At 45.2% G+C, this 23,569-nt stretch overlaps 1 protein-coding gene across 1 annotated transcript; it reads right to left on the reverse strand.

Moving 5' to 3' along the window:
• Nucleotides 1–1,252: 1,252 nt before the first annotated feature.
• LOC141650534 (uncharacterized) lies at nt 1,253–22,188 on the reverse strand. Its single transcript, XM_074458678.1, has 2 exons — nt 21,369–22,188; nt 1,253–1,362 (listed from the first exon to the last, which is right to left on the reverse strand). Exons 1-2 carry the CDS (start codon nt 22,186–22,188, stop codon nt 1,253–1,255), a joined length of 930 nt encoding a protein of 309 aa, XP_074314779.1.
• Between the last annotated feature and the right edge of the window lie 1,381 nt (nt 22,189–23,569).

Raw genomic sequence — 23,569 nt, forward strand, 5'->3', positions numbered from 1 at the left:
TAAAGGAAAAGTGATTGAAGATACTTACGTCGCTCAAATTCAGGGCATTCACGCCCCGTCGACAAACGTCGTAAGAAGAACGCTGGCTCTTCCTACGACACACCACCCAGTCCCTCACAACTGGGTATGCCCTCGGCTCCGGCTCCGGCCTCTTGGGCGCGAAGCCCGGAAAGTAGGAGTACACCCATGCCTGCAAAACAAAACAATCGATAATGATCTTTCATGATTCGGGTAGAAGAAATACATGAAGAAGTAGTGATCTTTCATAATGTAAAATAGAGGTTCATACCTCCAACAGCAGTCCAGGACCGACCGTAGCAGGAGAAGTCCCCTTCTCCAAAAGCTCAGGACGAACCATGGCCCTCATGTAGTGAGTGAGGCCGCAAAGCCAGGAGTAACCCAGTCCCAATGACCTAGGTCACTCAAGTCAGAAATGAACAGAAGAAGCTTCGTCGATAGCCTCTCCCCCTTGTCTCCAAGGTAAAGTGAAGACAAGAACCACCAAAGCCACAGACGAGCTCTCTGCTCCGCAGTACAAGCTGGAGGAGCCACCTTCCTCTCGTCCATCATCACCGTCGCCAGGGTCCTACCCGCAAAGTAGTCCCTGACGTAAGTGCTCGGCACTAACCCGGGAATGCTAGCAGCACCCTCTGCCAGGTTCCAGCCGATCAGCCTCCTTGCCTCGGCCGAGTCCACCCTCATGGCCGTCGACGGCCACAACACAACCTCCTCTCCACACAGCAGATCGGAGATCATGCCGTAGTCCTCCTGAGTGACCCCGACCACTCCAAAAGGCATGTGAAAGGTCGAGGTCGTGTCCCAGTACCGATCAAGGAAAGCTAGAATCAGGCAAGATTAGCCCGAAGCTTCATTCCCTTGATCGCCCTCCACGCTCCCACTAAGGCTCCGAGGGCTCCCAACTCGATGATGGCCCTCTCCTCCTCCATCAGTCTCCCATAGGCCTAGATCATCGTCGTGTAACAAGAGAAAGACCGCAAGTTCCCGGCCTCCTGTATCAATTCAAGGAAAATGCTATCTTTATCACAAAGACCAACAAGAAATGAAATTACAAATGAAGAAGGAAATATGATAGGAAATGGCAAGTCCGACTTACCAAACTCCTCACCGTCCTGTACGACAGGTGGCTCTCTGCTGCCCAAATGAGATGTCTACCATCCCATTTCTCGGCCCACTCAGGCGCCCCCACCAGCTGACGACCACCACGCCCTACGTTGGCCTGCCGCGGGACCTCCTAAACCTCCTCCTGTACAACCTCCTCGAACACCTCCTTAAGAGTAAGAGAAGGGTCGAAGTCAAAGTCTACGTCCATGGAAGCCCTCTCCAACGTAGAAGGAACGTCACCTGCAAAATCAAAGTAAATTAGGCCGCGTCAAGTGACTACAAGCCTTGATAAGTTGTTTCAAGCCTTTTCGAGCCCTGAAAATGGCCTTTCTCGCAATCTTTAGCCTTTTCATTCGAAACCCTATCACTCATGTGGTAAATTGGGTCAATTCAAGTCTAAGTCCAAGCCTAGTCACGGGTTTGAGTCGAAAATTCGGCAGCATTTCGCTATAATATCGATTATGCCTAGGAAAAGTGTCCTGAAAAAAGCTGCCACAAATCAAAAATCTGACATGGTAGGAAGTTTAATCATCACGCAAGGATTCCAGAAAACCAAATTTCATCAAAAATGGGCAATCCTAAAGGCAATTTCGAAGCAAGTTTCGAAACAGCTGAGAAACCGTCTCAAAATTGCTCAAATGTTCAATACTCGACGAAAATTCAAAAAGAATACATGGTTATGTTCCTAGCATTGCCTATTATCCATTTCCATTGTCAATTTTACAAGACAAACCCATTTGGGGGAAAAGCCCCAAATTTTCGAAATTTGGGTAATACAAAAAAACCTAATTTTTCCAATCAAAATCGAGCTAATACGGGAATTAAAGCAAAGATAAGACACATACCTCTATTACTCAGACAAGGACGAACTCGGGAAAAGACGCAGCATCTGCTGTGCCTCTTCCAAGAGTCGCAACTCTTGCTGCGCCTCTTCCCCAGCTCCTTTTCCGTTCAATTTTCAAAAGTTCGTTATAAGTTGGTTACTTGTGGGCCCATCTTTGGTGCGCCTATTCCCCAACACCATATATCATATATTGGGTCTATTGTACGTTTATTTTTTGTCCGGACCCGTATCTTCGAGCAGACTGTGAACTATCGCGGTATTTTATCTTCGAGCAGACCGTGAACTGTCGCAGTATTTTAACTTCAAGCAGACTGCGAACCGTCGTAGTATTTCATCAGGACTTCGCTTGCAGCAACGATCGGGTTTCGCCTTTTTATCCACCGAGAGTCCATGACAGCCTATTCTAATTTTCGAGAGACGGAGTTTGTTTGGAAGAAGACACGAGCAGGTTCCCAGAAATGATTCAATCCAGACAGGATCATCAACATATTCCCCGACGAGAGTTCGTTTGAGACCGACGCAAGCATAGTTCTCCCAACAGTTTTCTACCGAAGTCCTACTGTCCTCAATGTTTATTTGTTTCGAGAAAGAAATATCAGGTATGGTTTCTTCTTATGGCTGGCGAGCCTCCTTACCTAGTCTAATGGACTTTAAACGACCCTCCCCGAAAGTCGACAGACTCTAAAATGTTCCCGACGACAGGTCCTTGGCTCAGACCCCTTGAGCCGTCTCGCGTCGCCATAGTCGTCAGGTGGTAAACTTTGATTGACCTGGTGGCTATACTTTGACTTTCGCCTTGTCCAAGCCTCAGTCAAACCGGCGGCTCTGTAGATACCTCATTTCTGCACCTCCCGCAAGCCACCCGGTGATGATTGGGCCGCATGTTTGGTACACGAAACGATTTATAATAGTTCGTAAGTTTATCGTCAAGTGATAGCTCAAATACTTGTGTCTACCCCTTGGTCATCATCTATGCGCTGATACGGTCGTTTTGACGATAATTAGAGTTCATTTGGAGTCCTGGTCAAAAACCGCTTCATTTTCTAATAAAGCGTTTAAAATGTCGAGTCAGAATGTCCTAGAATATTCCGGATATATTTATTCCATAAATTTAATTTTACATCTTATGGCAAAATATATCTCAAAAATCTTATAAGGAAGTTAAGATCTACCGCAATTCCATAAAAGAAACGCGAAATTCTTTCTTCCGCAGGAGGAAACCTCTGGGGAAAAGACGTAGCATCTGCTGCGCCTCTTCGAAGGATCGCAGCAGCTGCTGCGCCTCTTCCCCGGCCCTTTTCTGCGTATTTTCATATTTTTCCGTGATTTGTTTCCAAAGTTTGAGTCATTCCATAACTCTTCATATTTTCTAGTATAAATAGGGACCTCCGTCCCACATATTTTTCACGCGAGTGTCCGCCCTTCTCTTCTCCCTTTGCATTCTAAGGCCGTTTTCTAAGCTTTTGACGTCTACGTGCTTGATCAATCGACCACATAAGCTCAGATCATTCTGAGTACCAGTCACGTTGCATGACCGACCAATTTGACCACTACACATTAATCAATTTAATCTAAATCCTCTCACGAGGGCACTTTCTTCATACATTCGAGTCGAGCAATCACTAAAACGTTAACTTAGTTAATCTCGTTTCGTCAAACATGTAAGTCTGAGGGTGTAAATCCCATCTTTATTACTGTATTTCATTTTTGTATCAATTAATGTAAGATTTACGTCAAAAGCATATTTAAAACCGATTTCTAAAACCCTTTATTAAACCCTCTTTTACGGATTAATAGTGACAAGACGTCGAGAAGAAACGCAGCAACTGCTGCGCCTCTTCGAAGAGTCGCAGCATCTGCTGCGCCTCTTCCTGAGGCTACCGCAGTTCTTGCTTTTCTTCTTCTTCCTCTGTTCGTTATTGGTTTCGTCTTTTCTCGTTTTTCTTCTTTTATTTCGTACATAATAATTCTAATACGAGTTCTATTTCACTATTAATAATTATCACGTTTTATTCACGGTTTAAATCCCTTATAATCAATATTTGCGGGTTTTCGCCATTAAGTCAAACCCGGATTTTTGGGACTTGATTCGTTCATATAAAGTTTATGAAATTCGTCCTTGTACATACTTTTTACCTTTTGTTTCCAGTTTGTCTAACTCGTTTCTGTTTTCGTAAATAACCTAATTAATTTGTAATTAATCCTAACACGTTTATAATTAGTTTTAATTAGTTTTAATCCGTTTTAACTTGTGTTTTATAGCTTTTATGACACTTTCATATGTAAATAATATGTTAAATCACTTTCATCCGAGTCCAATATCGATAATCAATCATTAAGGGGTCGTTTGGTTGCATATAGGAATTTGTATTGGCTAGGAAGTCATAAAACACGTGAATTTGGAATTCATGTGAATTGCAAAAAAATGTTTGGTTGCCATGGAGGAAGTGCAATTCATGTAGGCATTCTAACTTACCTAGGGGGGCCTAGGTAAGCAACTTCCTCCATTATGGAGGAATTGTAATTCATGGGAACTTCCAATTCATGTGAATTGGGGTAACCAAACAACATACCCATTTTGCAATTCACATGAATTTAAGTTCCTGCATTGTTTAGTGGGTAACCAAACGACTCCTAAAATTACCAACGAACGTAAACAATCCGCAGTTTTGACTTCACAACCAGAATTCAACTTAGAAACAGACGCAGTGACCACTGCGCCTCTTCCAAGAGACGCAGCATTGTTGCGCCTGTTCCAGGGTGACTTCTGTCCCTGAACTCCGTTCTTGCTATGACCTAATCTCTTAATTAATTAATCAGCTAATAATTGTATTATCACCTCTAATCTGTTTATTTTCTAACCTTTTATTTTCCATTCTTTTCTCAAATCATCCGTCTTAAGTATATTTTTGACGTAAATCATGTAACCAATTGTAAATTATTGTAATTTTAATTATCGTTATTTATTTCTCGTATTTATCATTATTATGTATGATTTATTTACTTGTTTTCACATGTAATTAATTCTAAACCCTAATTCGACAATAATGAGTGCTAAATTACGTGTTCACCGACTTAGTTAATATTCACATACTAGGACTAAAACGTTGTTTGTTTCATTGCATGCATATAATCGACAACATATCTGATGGGGCATATTCTGCACCCGCTGACCAAGTCAACATACTGAGCAAGGTCAAGGATATCTACAGCAAGTCAACGACTTAGACAGCCTAACCGAGTCAGCCTGTCGGCCTGTCTCTTATGCCTCGGCTGGGACAACTAGCCAGCCGAGGCACATATCCGCGAACTCATATCCAAGACCCCTCGGCGGCGAGTCAACAGGGCCCGCCGGCCTGCCATGGGTCCCTCGGTCGAGGGAAGATCAGTCTTTCCACCTGCTAGCCACTTGGCCACTACGTGACAAAAGGTGAAAGTCTATAAATACTCCTCAACCCTCATTGAGGAAAGGATCCACAATTTAACCTAAGAATCACTATTCATCTGGTAATATCCTCCTTATCTCTCTACAATATATACTTCGCCAAGTAACAACAACTTACCTCTCTAAGTTACTGACTTGAGCGTCGGAGTGAGTTCGCTCGGTCCAAAGCCGAGCCCTCAGTTTGTTCACTGTTTCAGGAGACCGAAAGGAGAAGCCAACCAAAGACGTCATTCTACAAGCACGGGTGGTAACAAATAACTGCTCTGGAATTACACCCGGAACAATTGGCGCCGTCTGTGGGAAAGGGATACTACAAGCTAGTCACATTCATTCCTAAACAAAACAAAAACCCACCCAAAAAGCTAAGAAGATGTCAAAACAACAAGAGGTATTCGTAACTGACGAAACCGAATTCTACCATGATGATACCGTCCACAATTCTGGAGTTGCGCAGCCCTCCACCGGCCGGGTAATTCAACCGGAGTACGGGATGCCAATAATGCCAGATATGCCGCTGCCCGCCAACCAGGTCACCATCATGGGACACGTGGTTGATGCAGCAAAACTGAAGCAACTCCTGGACCTAATTAGTAGTACGCCGGCTCACACTGTCACACCGACAAGAGCGGCGGAACCCGTCCAAGAGACCAGGGACCAGAATGTGACTCCAAGAGACTTGAACGGAGCACTGGAAGAAGCTGGCCCTGTCGAGACGCCGGGGGAGCCCAGAGCGCTAGTGTCAGACCTGAGTCCTTCCCGCACTTACGGGAGGACGGCGTCGCCGCAGCACCGACGAGGCATTCCCCAGAGGAGTGGAAGAAGTCCGACTTACCAGAGTCGGAGAAGAAGCCCGACTCACCAGAGGCGGAGAAGAAGCCCCTCCCGCCACGGGGAGAGGAGCTGGACTAGGGGTGCGAGGAGTCGATCGCCGCGTGTCGTTCGACACGCGGTCAGACAACCCCTCAGCACCTACGTCTTAGAGACCCCGGTGCCGACTAAGCTAAAGCTGCCACCCATAGCATACAAAGAAGAAGGCGACCCAACCGACCACGTCGAGGCTTACGAGTCTCACATGTCGGTATGGGAGCAACCCGATGAGGTTTGGTGCCGAGTCTTCCCAACGACACTGCATGGGATGGCACAAAGTTGGTACAAGGGGCTACCCGACGGGTCGGTATACTGTTACGCCGACCTAAAGGACACATTCCTAGCCCAGTATTCTTGCAACAAGAGGAGGGCCGTGGAGACCTCGGACCTCCTGACTATCAGACAGGAGGGAGGCGAGTCTCTCCGAAGTTATGTAAAAAGGTTCGACGCCAAGGTTCAGCAGATTCGTGAGCCGAACAATGAACCGGCGACCTTTCGCGATGAAAGGCCTCCCGAGAGGAGACCTAAAAAATGAGCTCATCAAGTGTGGCGGCCTGAACCTAGACTCCGCCAGGAAGATGGCCGATCAGGCCATAAAGGTGGAGGACTGCCATAAGACCTGGGTAGGCCCCAGCGAGGCTGGGCACTCAGAGAGAAAGAGCCGCCGGGAGGATAACTCGGACGAAGGACGCCGTGACAATAATAGGTCACGGTCTGACAGGTCCACCAGAAAGCAAAACTCGGCGGGCGCCGGGGGGAATTCAGGACCGTACTACCAGAAGCGGTTCAATGGCCACACCCCTTGGTCGTATCTGCCGCCGAGGTCTTCGCCCTGAGCAAGCACGAGGGCCAGAAGTGGGAAAGGCACCCCAAGCCGAAGAGGGACGGTGACACGAGCCAGTACTGTGAGTACCACGGCCACACCGGTCACCTTACTGACAACTGCCGGCATCTGAAGAATGCCATCGAAGAGCTGATCCGGAAGGGGAGCCTCGACAAATATGTCGCCAAAGGCCAAAAGACTAATGCCGGCGGCTCGAATAAGAAATCCGTCTTCGAACGAATAGGAGTGATCCATATTGTCATCGGGGGCAACGAGAACGGTGGGTCCGCTCATGGGCACAAACGGCACCTGAACGAGCTGTATCAGGCCATCAACTTTGTGCCTAAAACAGCGGTCCCCGCGTCCAGCATCCCCGACATGACTATTGGGAAGAAGGACTACGAGGGAGTCATCGCCCCTCACAGCGACCCACTTGTAGTCCACTTGGACATATCCAACCACCTGGTCAAGAGGTGCCTGATTGACACAGGCGCCTACACGAACATCATGTTCAGGGAGTGCTTTCTCAACCTCGGTCTGAAGGTTGAAGACCTGAGCCCCTGCACCAATCCGTTGTACGCTTTTTAAATCGGCCTGGTACCCCAGGGTTGATCGGTTGCCGGTGATGTTCGGCGAGGGAGATGCGGCTAAGAATATCCTAGCTGAGTTCGTGGTCATCGACGGCTCGTCCGCCTACAACGTTCTCATAGGCCGACTCACTCTGAGCGAGGCCGACGCAGTGATGTCCATCCGGGCCCTGACACTGATGTATGTCTCGGACCGGGGGGAGGCGCATAAGCTCGTCTCCAGGGACGAGAAGGATGAGGTGGTCAACATCCAGATATCTGCCAGAGGGTGTAACATGCAATCCCTCAAAGTGGCAAAGAAATCAGAGAAGGGAAAGAGCCCATCCTTACAACAGGAGGGCGACCTCATGGATGCAACTAACGGCTAACTGGGAAGGTCCCGGCAAAGTGGTTGAAGAAATAAGGCTGGGTAGATACCGGCTGACAGACATGGAGGGTGTGCCTTGGATGAGCCATTAGAACACTATCTCAGGAAATACTTTGTATAGCGGCGGAGGCGCCCGAGACAACTGTGGACACCCCGACGCATGTTTATATCTAATGAAGAATGGTCCAAGTTTTCCACCAAAGTGTTCATTTCCCCCCCCCCCCCCCATAGTCACTATCAAGAAATAGACGCAACGGCAGTCACCCCAAGAAGTAGACGCCACGGCAGTCACCCCAAGAGGTAGACGCCACGGCGATCACTCCAAGAGGTAGACGTCACCGCATCACTATCAAGAAATAGACGCAACGGCAAATCACCCAAGAAGTAGACGCCACGGCAGTCACCCCAAGAGGTAGACGCCACGGCAGTCACTCCAAGAGGTAGACGTCACCGCAGTCACTATCAAGAAATAGACGCAACGGCAGTCACCCCAAGAAGTAGACGCCACGGCAGTCACCCCAAGAGGTAGACGCCACGGTAGTCACTCCAAGAGGTAGACGTCACCGCAGTCATTATCAAGAAATAGACGCAACGGCAGTCACCCCAAGAAGTAGATGCCACGGCAGTCACCCCAAGAGGTAGACGCCACGGCAGTCACTCCAAGAGGTAGACGTCACAGCAGTCCCTATCATACGCTGTCGCGCCGTAACCCCTAGTCGCCTCGGCCAACCGAAGGCCTGGCAGGGGACACAACGGTCGACACGCTAACATATTCAAGAAAAGACGTTAAACATAGTTGAGATACGCATTCTGACTGCCTCGGCCAAGCCGAAGGTAAAAATGAAAAAGAGCGCTCAATTAATAACGCAAGAAGACAAGAAAAGACCTCGGCCGAGCCAGAGGCAAAATCAGCAAACTCTTATTAAAAATGACAACGGGTTGCAAGTGAGGAGAATACAGACGACGGCCGTCCCCATAGGGATAAGCCAAAACACAACCTACCAAAGGTGTACAAATACAAGGAAAAGGAAAGCAAAAGGTTATAGACATATCATTCAAGCGCCAAAAGATGGCAGGGAGGAAAGGCTTAATAATTGGCTCCCGAACAGCTGCAGCTATCCGAGACGCCGGGTGAGCTTGGTGACGACTGCCCGTCTCCCTACGCCTGTTGCTGCTTGTCATCAACAGCGTTAGCAGCGTCGTCCTTGTTGGGCAACTCAGAAGCTGTCTTCGCAGTCTCGGCTTCCTCAGCAGCCTCAGCCTCAGCTTTCTTGGCAGCCTCAGCCTCAGCAGCCTCAGCTGCCCTCATCCTCTCCGCTTCCTCTTTGGCCGCCTTGGCCTCTTCAGCAAGGGCTGCCTTCTCCGCAGCCACCTCTTCCTCCCTCTTCACCCGTTTCTCCTCCTTGGCCTTCTCCTCCGCGGCTTTCTCCTTAGCTTCGAGCTTATCCTCAAACAGCTCGTCAAATTTGTCCCACGGAAAGGAGCCATCAAGAAGGAAGAGCTCCCCAATCACTTCCCTGGCGGCTTCTTCGGCCAGGTCCCGGTATTGGGCACACATGTTAGGGAGGATAACGGTTTGGAGCGTCTCAATGTCCTCCTCCCTTTGGGTGATGATAGCATCCTTGTTCCGAACCACCTTCCCCTGGGCCTGAAACAAGCCCCTAAATTCGTCCCTCTGCGTACGGTAAAGGTCGGCGTGCTTCTGAACGAGGTCACGCATCTCCAGGCGACTTAGCGGCTTCAAATACCGCCGCAGCCTCGGCCTTGACTCTCTCAGTAAGGACCTCCTTTTCAGCGTCCTCCCTGAGTTTTCTCTCAGCAGGGACTGCCTTTTCAGCCTCAGCCTTGGCCCTCTTAGCCTCCTTGTTCGCCGCGTCGAGTTCAAGCCTTAGCCGCTCGAGCTGTGGGGCAGCTTCAGCCATGGTCTTCTCTTGCTCCATAATGTGGGAGCCGGCTAGCTGAGTCCATTTCGCCAGCCTCTTGTATATTCTCGTCCCCTCTGCCACAAGCTCGGTGGGGGAAACCTTCTGGAGTAAGGAGTCAACGGTGACATTTCTATCACCCGCCTTCTCAGGCTGCTTCTCTAATTGCCGCACAGTGAGAACGGCGGCTGCCGACGGTTGATCTACAAAAAATTCAATTAAAGCATCCGTGTCAATACACATGGACATATCGGAGAGCCTGTCATCAGGGACGCCCAATGAACCGGCTAAGTCTGAGCAATAGGATAGATCAGTACCGGGCTTAGCTTTCTTGGTCGGAGGACCCATTTCCTTGCCGCCCTCGGCAGTAGTAGCAGCGGAAGCATTGGCAGCAGGAGTAGACTCTTTCCTTTTACGGACAAGGGGGGACCCCTCCGCATCGGAGTCCTCCCCATTGGTAATGTCAACGATCACCACCGTCTCCTTCTGGACTGAAGGGATGGGAGGCGGAACTGATGTCGACGCCGTCGCCGCCGAAGACTTTGCTTTCCGCGTTCGGCGCGGCATGTTACTAGCAACCTTCGCCTGGGCCGCCTCCACGTTCAAGCCTTTCAGCTGCTGATCCATGAGATCATTCGGCGACATTCTGCGATCACGGGCCAGAGCCTTAGGGTGCAAATCAGCAACGGTCTTATCCTTGTGCAGCCCCATTCTCCGGAGGATATCCTCAGACAGGTCTGGTCCAAAGTGGTCTGCAAAGGAACCAAAGCAAGGGTTAAGTAGAAGAAATAAATCAAAATTCAAGAAACAGAAACATTAAGAGCAGAGATGGGCCTCACACCGACCCCACTCACCCTGTGCTAGGGCCGGTATGAGGCCAACATGGCAGAGCAGCTCATCCTGAAGAATGATCTGCGTCGGGGGAATCCATCTTTTCGACACCCCACTCTTGTCCGCCTCAAAAAGCCTTATCGCCAGCTTCTCATCCGCATTAAGAGGGACCTTCCTGGCGTCCATCTTAAGCTTGCTCCGGGTGACCCATTTCTCACGCTCTGCCTTACTCTCGCACCGCAAGTTAACTTCGTGCTGGAAGGACCGGGGCAGCGGATAGTCATCCGGCACCTCAACATACACCCACCGATCTTTCCAGTCCTTGCAGGAGGAGAGCTTATCAACGGAGACGTAACCCGGCTTCATTTGTACGCTGTACCATCCGACGCGGCCAGGAAATGACGGCCGAAGGTGGTGAAGCCGACGGAATAAATTAACCGTTGGGACCTCCCCCTTGAAGAGACAGAGCCAGACAAAGCCGACTATAGTTCTAATGGCCAACGGGTGCAGCTGGGCCACGGCGACGTTCATAGCCCTAATAATGGCCATAAGGTAATCATTCAGCGGAAACCGGAGCCCGTACTCCGGTGCTGGGATGTATCGCCGGTGCAACCCGGGGAGGGCAACAGACGGCCGACCCTCCTCGGGGATAACAATTTTGTATCCCCCGCCGAAGTAGAAGTGGCCCTCGAAAAATGTTTCGCGGAACAACCGGCGAACTTGTGGGTCCAGGCACGGTCGGGCGGAGACCTTACAAGGTTCGCCGTGATCCATGACGTCTCGCCTCCCCTCATTAGGATGAGCCCTTTCAACATCATCACCGTCATCATCAACGTCATCATCATCCTCCCAACCCTCCAAAGCTTCTGGATCAACTTCGGGAGAAGGAGACCTAGGACCCCCGGACCTTAGCGGGACGGCGGCCAGAGCCTCCTCTTCATCAAGACGCGACGGGGAACCCCCCGGCGCAGGTTTACTAGGTCCGGCATCAGCAGAAGACATGTTTACAACAAAACTTACAAGTTAAAAAGGGAAAAATTTGTTTGTTTACCTTGAAGAAAAGCACTAGCCGAAGTAACGACTCTGAAGATTAGAAGAGAAAGAAGCCCATGAAAGTTTAGAGAGAAGAAAATTTTAGAGAGAATGAAATTGGTGGCCAATTTCAGGGACTAACTGCCCTATTTATAGGGGAAAGCCCATGAAGAAGGACCAATCAGGGCACGACCCATGAAACGCGTCGACCAATCGGCGAATGTACACGTGTCAGACATGCAACCACGGAATGTCAATCGTTGCAACAGTTGAACGTCAATCAATGCAACAGTGACCAAGCGTCTTCAACACGCCCCTTCATAACTCTCTGCCTATTCATCTTCAACAAATTCCTAAGTATCCGTTCTCCGCCGGCCACATGATCAACCAAGCCAGATAGCACCAGCCAGGGGGCAATCAGAAACAACCGGCACTCTCCACCCTGGTCTCAGCCAGCGTCATTGCCTTTTCCACATCGGATGTCCATTACACAACCATGTGGAGGGGGGATATGGTACGGCCATAATACGATCAAGCCGAGGAAGAAGAAGCCGGGGCAGAAATTTTTTACTTGCGCAGAATATACGCTCAACATACATCGGAGCCCATACCATGGCATAGACTACGCTGGGGGCAAATTGATGGGGCATATTCAGCACCCGCTGACAAAGTCAACATACTGAGCAAGGTCAAGGATATCTATAGCAAGTCAACGACTTAGACAGCCTAACCGACTCAGCCTGTCGGCCTGTCTCTTATGCCTCGGCTGGGACAACTAGCCAGCCGGGGCACATATCCGCGAACTCATATCCAAGACCCCTCGGCGGCGAGTCAACGGGCCCGCCGGCCTGCCATGGGTCCCTCGGCCGAGGGCAGATCAGTCTTTCCACCTGCTAGCCACTTGGCCACTACGTGACAAAAGGTGAAAGTCTATAAATACTCCTCAACCCTCATTGAGGAAAGGATCCACAATTTAACCTAAAAATCACTATTCATCTGGTAATATCCTCCTTATCTCTCTACAATATATACTTCGCCAAGTAACAACAACTTACCTCTCTAAGTTACTGACTTGAGCGTCGGAGTGAGTTCGCTCGGTCCAAAGCCGAGCCCTCAGTTTGTTCACTGTTTCAGGAGACCGAAAGGAGAAGCCAACCAAAGACGTCATTCTACAAGCACGGGTGGTAACAAATAACTGCTCTGGAATTACACCCGGAACAATATCAAATACAAATGATTTCCCTAATCATTAATAGAGGCCGCTATCGAGGCGGGCGGGATTAGGTGTTCAGTAAAAGGACTTCCTAATACGTACCCTCACCCCTTACTCCACATCTTTGTGAACATCCGTGTTCATTGGCATCCACGAGAGTCATTCTAGACATCGAATGCTAAGGGTAACGAGTTCTTAGTATCTATGTCACTACTTTGTGTCTTGACATGACACGAGGTATTAGTACGGTTCCAATTTCCCATAAAAATTGGTGGCGACCCCACAAATGCAAACGCTTGTTCCCAAGCGCCCCCGTGGGCCCGTGTCCACAGTTTGGCGACTCCGCTGGGGAGAATACGCTTATGTGTTGCCAAGGGTGAAACTTGAACAAGGTTAGGGAATAGTTTATACGAGACAGTTATCGATTTTCATTACTCGACCTTCTTAGGTCGTGATTCGGCCTTTGTAGGCCCAACCCAACCCATTCGACCAAATGTCCCATCTGGACGGTCCAAATTCTTATCTGAGCCTAAAGATAGATAGCGATTGACGTCAACCATACCGTGGTGCATAATCATGTTTGTATCAAGGGCTTTCACTACTCGAGGAAATGGACTAGGAACCTGTAACACCCCCATTTATTCGGGAGCCTTTAGCTAGACATTCCCAAATAAATAGGACTGTTATCATCTCGGTTTCCCGAGGTAGTAGATAACAAAGTACAACTCACCAAAGTACTTTAAATAAAAACTTTAATGGTTCAATATGTTTTACAATTTTAATCAACTAATACTTAATATAAAAATAAATACAACTCGCAGCGGAAAATAAATAAGTGATATACCTATATATGTGATCTAGACTTCATCTAAGGTTCCAAGTTTGGCTCTCATCCCAATGCTCCCAAGTCAGCTAATCTTTTGTACCTGTCAAATCTGCTCCCCATAAAACGGTTCACCGCAGGTGTTCACGAATACACTGTCAACCACGAGGTTGAGTAGGAATAACCAACAACAAGTCAAAGTGAAATGATATGATATATGATGCCAAAACAACTGAGCTCATCACCCGAAACACCCATTCATCCCGCCAATCCCTGGTCCGGGGTATTCATCATTCCAACCGAAGTTGAAGTATTCACCATCCCAACCGAAGCTGAGGTATTCATCATCCCAACCGAAGTCGAGGTATTCAATTATAATTATACGTCATGCCAACATGAAATCATCTCAGACACGAGGCTGAGGTATCCAATCCAAACAAATTTCCAATATAAATAATTAAACGATAACCAATCAGACAACATATAATCCACATCCATTAATTCACCGGAGTCCACAATACTTTTATAATCTCCACAAACCAACAAGGATAAGACGAGTTGAGTAGTTATCCTACCTGGCAAGCGATTCCAATTAAGCAGCTCAAGTAATCCAAATTAATTAAAGCAATCCGATCCGATTATAATCCTTCACAACCGTCACCTTTATCAAAAATAATATTTACAATTACTAATTATTAGCTTCCATTATTATTTAATTTAATAATAATAATAATTATAAATTATATTCATTATTCAAATTAATTAATTATTATTATTAAAGGTCTATGATATTAAAACCCGATTCAAATTCAATCCCGAGTCATCCAAATAAAACCCGTCTTAAACAAATAACCAAATACCCAAAACATGTGAACAACACAAACTACCAATGACAAACTACGTTAATACAAAAACCCACATACGCACTTAATACAGATGACAAAACCGCATCCGACACCCATCTTTTAACCGCCTTCTCCCGACACTACCAACCACCAATGACACCACCATCGCCTGACTCCTCTTGCCTGCACTAAGACGAATCCCGACATCCTCCTACCACCAGCTAAACCGCCCAGAACAGACCACACAACCTCGCCCTAAACACTACCACGAAGCTACCTATACCGAAAACCTGACATATACAAACTCCCGTATAACTACTATTTACGACAACCACCACCACACTAAAGACGACCACCGACCTCAAAAGTGTCCTATAACCAACCACCAACAGCCACCCATGACACAACCACACTACCCCAACCACGTCATGTGACACCCTCATTTATTGCGGAAAAGTAAACACATAATTCTAGATAAAAACTGCATGGATATGTTTGTAATAAGTTCATTTGGGTAAAAACCTGTGAATTTTAAAACATGAACCTGTTATAAAAATATCCAAATGGGAAGGTGTCAAACATGCAAGGTCTAAAATAAATCTCATAAATAAAACATCGCTAAAGTCGTGAAACAAAGTTATACAATCCAAATATGAAAAAGGGAGACATATGTCCCTAAAAAGTATATGACATAAAAAGTGTTTAAGGGTCACAATAAGATAAAGCCAATCTAGGTCCCAAGGTTACTTTGCTCGCTAGCTCGTCCATGTACCCCATATATGCATCACCTACCTGTCAATCGCATTTTATACAAATACGAAAGCCACAGTCAGTGGGGAGTAACTCCGAGTTCTCCCAGCCACGAAATGTCATAATTAATATAACATGTAAACATAAGAATATGAATACGAATAACACATAGCCTTAGCATATAGATGCTAGACAATCATGCTTATCATGTGAACAACAATATAACAACACATAGTCCTAGCATGTGAATACTAGACCGACTCATACTACACTATCATGTGAATCACATAACATCCAGGAATCCAAACTCTATCAACCATAGCCGGCTTGCATCTCACCTTCTATGATTCATAAAATCATCAAACAAGAAAGGACAATATATCTAGAGACAGGCATAAGTTCTTAGGACAGTCAATAGTCACTCTGTAACTCGAGTCTATACCACGAGGTAAGGTAAACACCCTAGTCCTAAACCTGCGCAGACCTAGCGACATGCGGAAAATACCGCATCCAAGACCCATGATCACACACATGAGTACCCCTCTGGAGTCCACCAAAGGGTTGGCTAGTACTTAAGCTGACCACATACTTCTAAGAGTACGTCAGGAGGTCATGTCCTAACTTGGATATAAGCCCACCAAGTTAAGACACAAAGGTTATTAAGCGGTGAACATACACTCGTCAAAGACTATAAGGGCCTATCTATGACGAAGGCCGAAATACTCACCTAGGACCTAGTCCCAGCTTGAATACTTTAGCCCACTCCACACAAGACAAGTAGGACACCCAATTAACCATAAGAGGGGCAAAGAGTCCAAACTTGCACACACACAAATGATCATACACACCATAGCATATGAAAGACTACGTAAGAGCATATTCAGCTGACAATATCTCCAATATCTCCAATATCAATAATAATCCAAATTCCAGCTAACCAACAGTACCATAATCCATGAGAACAAGCTAAAATGGCAGAGAGGCAACAAGACTCAAGCATAAGGCATCCAAAGCATCCAACAACCAACATGTGAAATGATAATCACAAATATCAAGGCATCAACCTAAAACATCCAATAACAACCAATCTCACCCCAAAGATAAACCCTCGACCCTAGTCCCGCGACGGGTCATTGGTCAAATCGAGGCTGGCCAGTTTAAACCTAGTTTGACCAAACTCGTTCGGTCAATCTGGCCCAGCTCAGAGTCTTGGCCTACTTTGGCCCAAATCACAAAATTCATCACAATATCATTCTCATGCCATTTCCAATTTCTATCATGAGAAAGACTATCAACATAAGAAAATATATTCCAACTTACAAAATAACTAATTCCACAAAATTCTCGCATAATAAAATAGCATAAATAACCGTCTCACATAAGGGTAAACTTTTCTATAAATTTTAATCGATAAAACGACGCCATTTACTCATACGGACTCCGAATTGAGTGATTCAAGTGGCTAAACCACCTAATTTTTCGATGCCGTTCAATCTGTCATATTTTTGGAAACATTGGAAACCGTCTCGGTCCGGTACTGACGCGTTCCAGCCAACACGCGGACTTGTCACAACACATAATTCCTCATCCAAATTTGTTCCAAACAATAATATACAAATGGGTAACATAAATTAAACATAAGCATACTCATTTTACTCCATTCATTCATTTATCAACAAGATCGTCTCAAACAACAACAAACAACAACAACAACAACAACAACAACAACAACAACAACAAACAACAACAAACAACAAATACAACTACTAATGTGACATTAATTCGTCGAGTAACTCGGAATAGTTACCTTAAGCTAGCAAAGAGACAAGTAATAACTTGAGAAAGCTTCTAAAACCCAAAATTACTCTTCATCTTCAACAACATATGAGTCACCTAACTCATCTTCAAATTCTTCACCTATAAGAACAACAAAAACATAATTATTAAGCTTAAATTCGAAACCCTAAAAAAAAGTGTCTTAAACAAAAATTGGGGGAAATGAAAATAAAGCTTACTAGTAGATGAGGATTGAAGAGAGGATTCCAAATATATAATTTTTATGAGATTTGGTGGAGAAATGAAGGATTTATGGTGGATTTAGGGATTGTAAGGAGGATTTTTAGTGGGTTTTTGGTGTTTGAGAGAAGGAGGAGATAGATTGAGTTATGGATGAAATGAAAATTGGAAGAGGGAGCAAATGGGGGTAGGTGGCCAGCCAAGAGGCATGGGGAGATGGGTCATTTGTTTACGTTTTGGTTCGTTTCGACGGAAATTAGAAATATTCGTCGAACGCGATTTCCGAGAAAATAAAGTTCTTAAACACGATTTTACTAAAAGATTAAGTACTCATATGTCCAATATCCAAACTCGTTTACCCAACGACCGCAAGAAATGGGAAAATCCCAATTTTACGACTTTTATCCGAAATCTATTTTATCAAAGGAAAAGGTTTAAATATAGTTCAAATCACTTTTAAACATTTCTAAACTATCAAAAATAATTACATTTCTTCAAAATAAAATACGATTATATTTTATCAAATAAATTTTATTTCAAATAAATTAATATTAAATTAAAATAGATTAAAATATTACTTTTAAAATATAATAAAGGTCTTCAAATTTACGGGGTGTTACAATCATCCCTCCTTTTAAGAAGTTTCGTCCCCGAAACTTAGAAGAAGGAACATTGTATATATGTAGGTCTATCTCTTTAAAATCAAGTAAACAAAATCTTCAAAATGTGAACATATGAAATATAAGTGTCTTTTCAATGGAACGGAATATCCTCGTCGGCCGTCCAAGAACATCAACATTCTAAATCAAAGACATAAAAATATATATTTTTACACCAACAAATGAGAAAACCAATTATCGGACGTCTCCAATAACGAGCTTTACCACTCATTGACGTTAAAACCAGTGGAAAACATTAAAACATTTCCAAGAGTCTTTAGTTCGAAACTCTATAATAAGGATAATAACTCCACTAGCTATGACCAAACTCTAACTACGACTTTTAAACAACTAGGCAAGGACTACTAACGCGGAGAGTATTTAAGAGAAGGAGAGGAACACTCGAAAGGATTGCTAAAATTCACAAGAATTAGATAAAGGAAAGAGAATCACCTCACGAGAAAAGTTCAGGATATTTAGCTAACATAGAAGATTCAGGCTCCCAAGTTTCTTCTTCGACATTTCCACAACGCCAAAGGATACGAACTAGGGGCACAACTTTGTTTCTAAGTTGCTTGTTTGCCCTTTCGAGGATTCGGATCGGCCTTTCTTCCAAAGCCAAGTTAGGTTCCAAATCTGGGATTTCTTCTTGAATAACATGGCTCGGATCACTAATGTACTTCCTCAACTGAGATACATGGAAGACATCATGAACCTTGCTCAAATTCGGGGGCAACTCTAAACGGTAAGCAACGGGACCAATCTTCTCAAGAACACGGAAAGGTCCAATGTATTTGGGACTCAGCTTTCCTTTCACACCAAACTGTTTTACCCCTTTCATAGGTGATACTTTAAGGAACACTCGATCATCAACCTCAAAGGCAAGTGGTCGACGACGGACATCGGCATACGATTTTTGTCGGTCTTGAGCGGCTTTCATACGCTCTCGAATGATCTGAACCTGATTGATGGTCTCAGTTACCAAATCGGGTCCCAACACATGAGCATCTTGGACTTGATCCCAACAAACAGGACTACGGCACTTCCTACCGTACAAAGCTTCATAAGGGGACATCTTGATAGAGGAATGATAGCTATTGTTGTAGGAGAATTCGACCAGAGGTAAACATTTCTCCCAAGAAGTGTGGAAGTCTAAAGCACAAGCACGGAGGAGGTCCTCTAAAGTCTGGATAGTCCTCTCAGTCTGTCCATCTGTAGCGGCATGAAAAGCGGTACTCATCAGTATCTTACTACCCATGGCCGCTTGCAAAGCAGTCCAGAAACGGGAACAGAATCTAGGGTCACGATCTGAAACTATATCCTTAGGCACTCCATAGTAGCGTACTATCTCCCTCACATAGGCCTCAGCTAGGACATCTAATCTCCACGTCTCCTTGATAGGTATAAACCTAGCACATTTGGTCAATCGATCTACAACCACCCAAACCGCATCTTTTCCACTAGCAGTCTTAGGTAAAGCCATCACAAAGTCCATGGAGATGGACTCCCATTTCCAAAGGGGAACATCCAAAGGTTGTAGCAAACCCCCGGGTTTCTGATGCTCAATCTTCACTTTCTGACAGGTAAGACACTTGCTAACATACTCTAGGACATCAATCTTCATCCTAGGCCACCAAAACTGTAATCTCAAGTCTTTATACATCATGTTACCACCAGGATGAATAGAGTAAGGAGAAAGGTGAGCTTCATCAAGGATCTTCTTCCTCAACTCGGCTACTCTCGGAACATACATCCTACCTTGGTAACGAAGGTATCCATCACTATCCACCACACAATCCTTAGCTTGCCCAAGTTGGATTTTTGCTTGAATGGACTTGAAAGTAGCATCCTCAGGTAGGCAAGTACGGATCTCATGGTAAAAGTCGGGTTCTTCACTCAAGGCACTAAGATAGTCAAAGCCCTTCCCAACAAGGCTTGTCCCTAACTTTTGAAATTCCGTGGTAAGTTCATCAGGTAACACACGGATAGTGCTCAAAGAGTGACTAGTCTTCCTACTCAAAGCATCGGCCACCACGTTTGCTTTCCCTTCATGATAAATCAACTCGGCATCATAATCATTCACCAACTCTAGCCATCTTCTTTGCCTCATATTCAATTCTTTCTGGGTAAAGATACACCTCAAACTCTTATGATTGGTATAAATGCGGCAATGAACTCCAATAAGGTAATGCCTCCATGTCTTCAAGGCATGTACCACGGCGGCTAATTCAAGATCATGAGTCGGATAATTCACCTCGTGAACCCTCAGTTGTCGAGAAGCATAAGCAATAACCCTTCGGTTTTGCATCAAGACACAACCTAGGCCATGCTTTGAAGCATCACAATAAACATCGTAGTCCACACCATCCTCAGGTAAGGTCAACACCGGAGCGGTAGTCAACCTAGTCTTCAACTCCAAGAAGGCATTCTCACACTCATCGGTCCACACAAACTTAGACTCCTTCTTCAACAATTGAGTCATCGGTCTACCTAACTTAGAGAAATCTTTCACGAATCGACGGTAATAACCCGCCAAACCGAGAAAGCTTCGAATCTCAGTCACATTTTCCGGACTCTTCCAGTCCACAACGGCCTCAATCTTAGAAGGATCTACCATAACACCATCTTTGGATATGACATGTCCAAGAAACGTTACTTGATGCAACCAAAATTCACATTTCGAGAACTTAGCATACCACTTTTGACGATGTAGAATGTCTAAGATGATATGGAGGTGTTTGGCATGTTCTTCATCATTCTTTGAGAAAATCAAGATATCATCAATGAACACTACAACACACTTATCGAGGTACTCACTAAAGGTACGATTCATTTGATCCATGAAGATAGCAGGAGCATTAGTCAATCCGAAGGGCATCACTTTAAATTCGAAATGACCATATCTCGTGCTGAAAGCAGTCTTAGGAATATCGGACTCACGCACCGGAATTTGATGATAACCCGATCGGAGGTCAATCTTAGAAAAAGTAGAAGCACCACGTAATTGGTCAAAGAGATCATCAATTCGTGGAAGAGGATACTTGTTCTTTATTGTCACACGATTGAGTTCACGATAATCAATGCAAAGTCGCATAGATCCATCCTTTTTCTTCACAAAGAGGATGGGGGAACCCCAAGGAGAAGCACTAGGCCTAATAAAGCCTTTCTCAATCAAGTCATCAAGTTGAACTCTCAACTCCTTCAATTCGGAAGGTGCCATACGATAAGGAGCTTTAGCAATAGGACCGGTTCCGGGAACTAGGTCAATAGAAAATTCAACATCTCTTTCAGGAGGAATCCCGGGTAATTCATCGGGAAATACATCCGGAAATTCACAAACAATGGGAACATCCTTAAACGGAAGAAGAGAAGGAGAATTAGAAGTAGTCACTACACATAGGAATGCTTGATGACCCTTCTTCAAAGCATTCACCATCTTCATAGCTGAGATCAACTTCACACCTGTTTGCTTTCGAACCCCTTGATAAGATACGCGAGTACCCAAAGGGCTTTTAAGAACAATCTTTTGATCTCGACATTCAAATCGAGCATGATAGGTAGATAACCAATACATGCCCAAAATAACATCAAACTCTTCAAGTGGAAATCGAAGGAGATTAGCCGGGAAAATAGATCCCGCAATCGATATAGGGACATCCGAATAAAAATAAGAATAAGAGAAGATGTCGCCGGAGGGTAAAGATATTGATGTACTATCTCCAAGTGAAGGTTCAAGAGGTAACTTGTCGGAGAATTTCATCGATATAAATGACAAAGAAGCACCGGTATCAAATAAAACCAAACAAGGGACATCAAATATTAAGAACGTACCAGTGACTATGTCTGGGTGTGCCTCAGCCTCAGCACGGCTCATCACAAAGATGCGACCTCTCGGCCTCTCAGGAACAACAGGTGTAGTAGTAGTCTTCTTCTCAGGACACTCATTAGGCTTGTGTCCAGGCTTGTTGCAAGAGACACACACAATTTGCTTATCAAAGCAACGAATTCCGGGATGCAAAGGCTTCTTACAATGATAGCACATACGACCCTTAGGATTTTTGTCGTTGCTAGGAGATAGAACACGAGCACCTTGATTTGCTTGTCCACTCGGAACAAACCTCTTCTTGTTAGGATAAGAGGGGGAAGAAGTAGGCACAAAGGGTCTAGAAGGAGCAACATAAGGCCTAGAAGTGGAGTAGAGTGGCCTCTTGCCAAGGGAAGTACGAGAAGCATGAGCCTCTTCATCAATAGCCCGAATAGAGCTCTCGGCCCATAATGCATCATCATAGATTGAGACAAAGGAAGTAGAATCCCTACGGATCAAGCTCTTAAGCTTTGGAGTAAGCTTGTCAAGGTAAAAGAAAGCCTTTTCTTCTTCATTTTTGACAAGTCTAGAAGCATAGTGAGCAAGTTCATTGAACTTGTCGGTAAAACTTGACAGAAAGACTTCCTTGCTTTAAATTCATAAACTCTTTAAGCCTTTGTTGTTTCAGCTCTTTTGGATAGAACCTAGCCTCAACTAGATCCTTAAAGCGATCCCAACCAAAACCAGGCTCAAGAGTGGAAGTAGGACTAGTCATGGTCCACCATCTATCAGCTTCTTTCACAAGGAAGTGAGAAGCCAATTTCACCTTGTCTTCTTCGCGAACATCATACAAGGCAAAGCTTTTCTCCAATTCACGAAACCATTCGGTGAGTGCCACCGGGTCTACTTCACCACCATAAGTTTGAGTCTTGTTTCGAGTCAATTGACTTGCCACCCAAGTGTAAGAACCGGGTCTTTCACCTTCTGGAAACTGAGGAGGGGGAGGAGGAGGAGGTTGGTTTTGTTGTATGTCTTGCTGGTTCTGGAGAATCTGAGTAAGAGCTTGTAAGATTGCATTATCAATGTTTCTTATAGGAGTCATCTTGCAAAAGAGAACACTAATTAGCACCTAATAAATAGCAATCACAAAGAGACTACAACATAAGGTCCTAAGTCTACCCATCCTACCCATCTCTCGAGTTTATTATTTAAAGGTCAAGTTATTTATATTGGGGTGCACAAACGTGCGTCGGGAGCAAATATGCTCTGATACCAACTGTGACACCCTCATTTATTGCGGAAAAGTAAACACATAATTCTAGATAAAAACTGCATGGATATGTTTGTAATAGGTTCATTTGGGTAAAAACCTGTGAATTTTAAAACCTGAACCTGTTATAAAAATATCCAAATGGGAAGGTGTCAAACATGCAAGGTCTAAAATAAATCTCATAAATAAAACATCGCTAAAGTCGCGAAACAAAGTTATACAACCCAAATATGAAAAAGGGAGACATATGTCCCTAAAAAGTATATGACATAAAAAGTGTTTAAGGGTCACAATAAGTTAAAGCCAATCTAGGTCCCAAGGTTACTTTGCTCGCTAGCTCGTCCATGT

The sequence above is a fragment of the Silene latifolia genome, chromosome 1, assembly GCF_048544455.1.
Source record: "Silene latifolia isolate original U9 population chromosome 1, ASM4854445v1, whole genome shotgun sequence".
Taxonomy (NCBI): Eukaryota; Viridiplantae; Streptophyta; class Magnoliopsida; order Caryophyllales; family Caryophyllaceae; genus Silene; species Silene latifolia.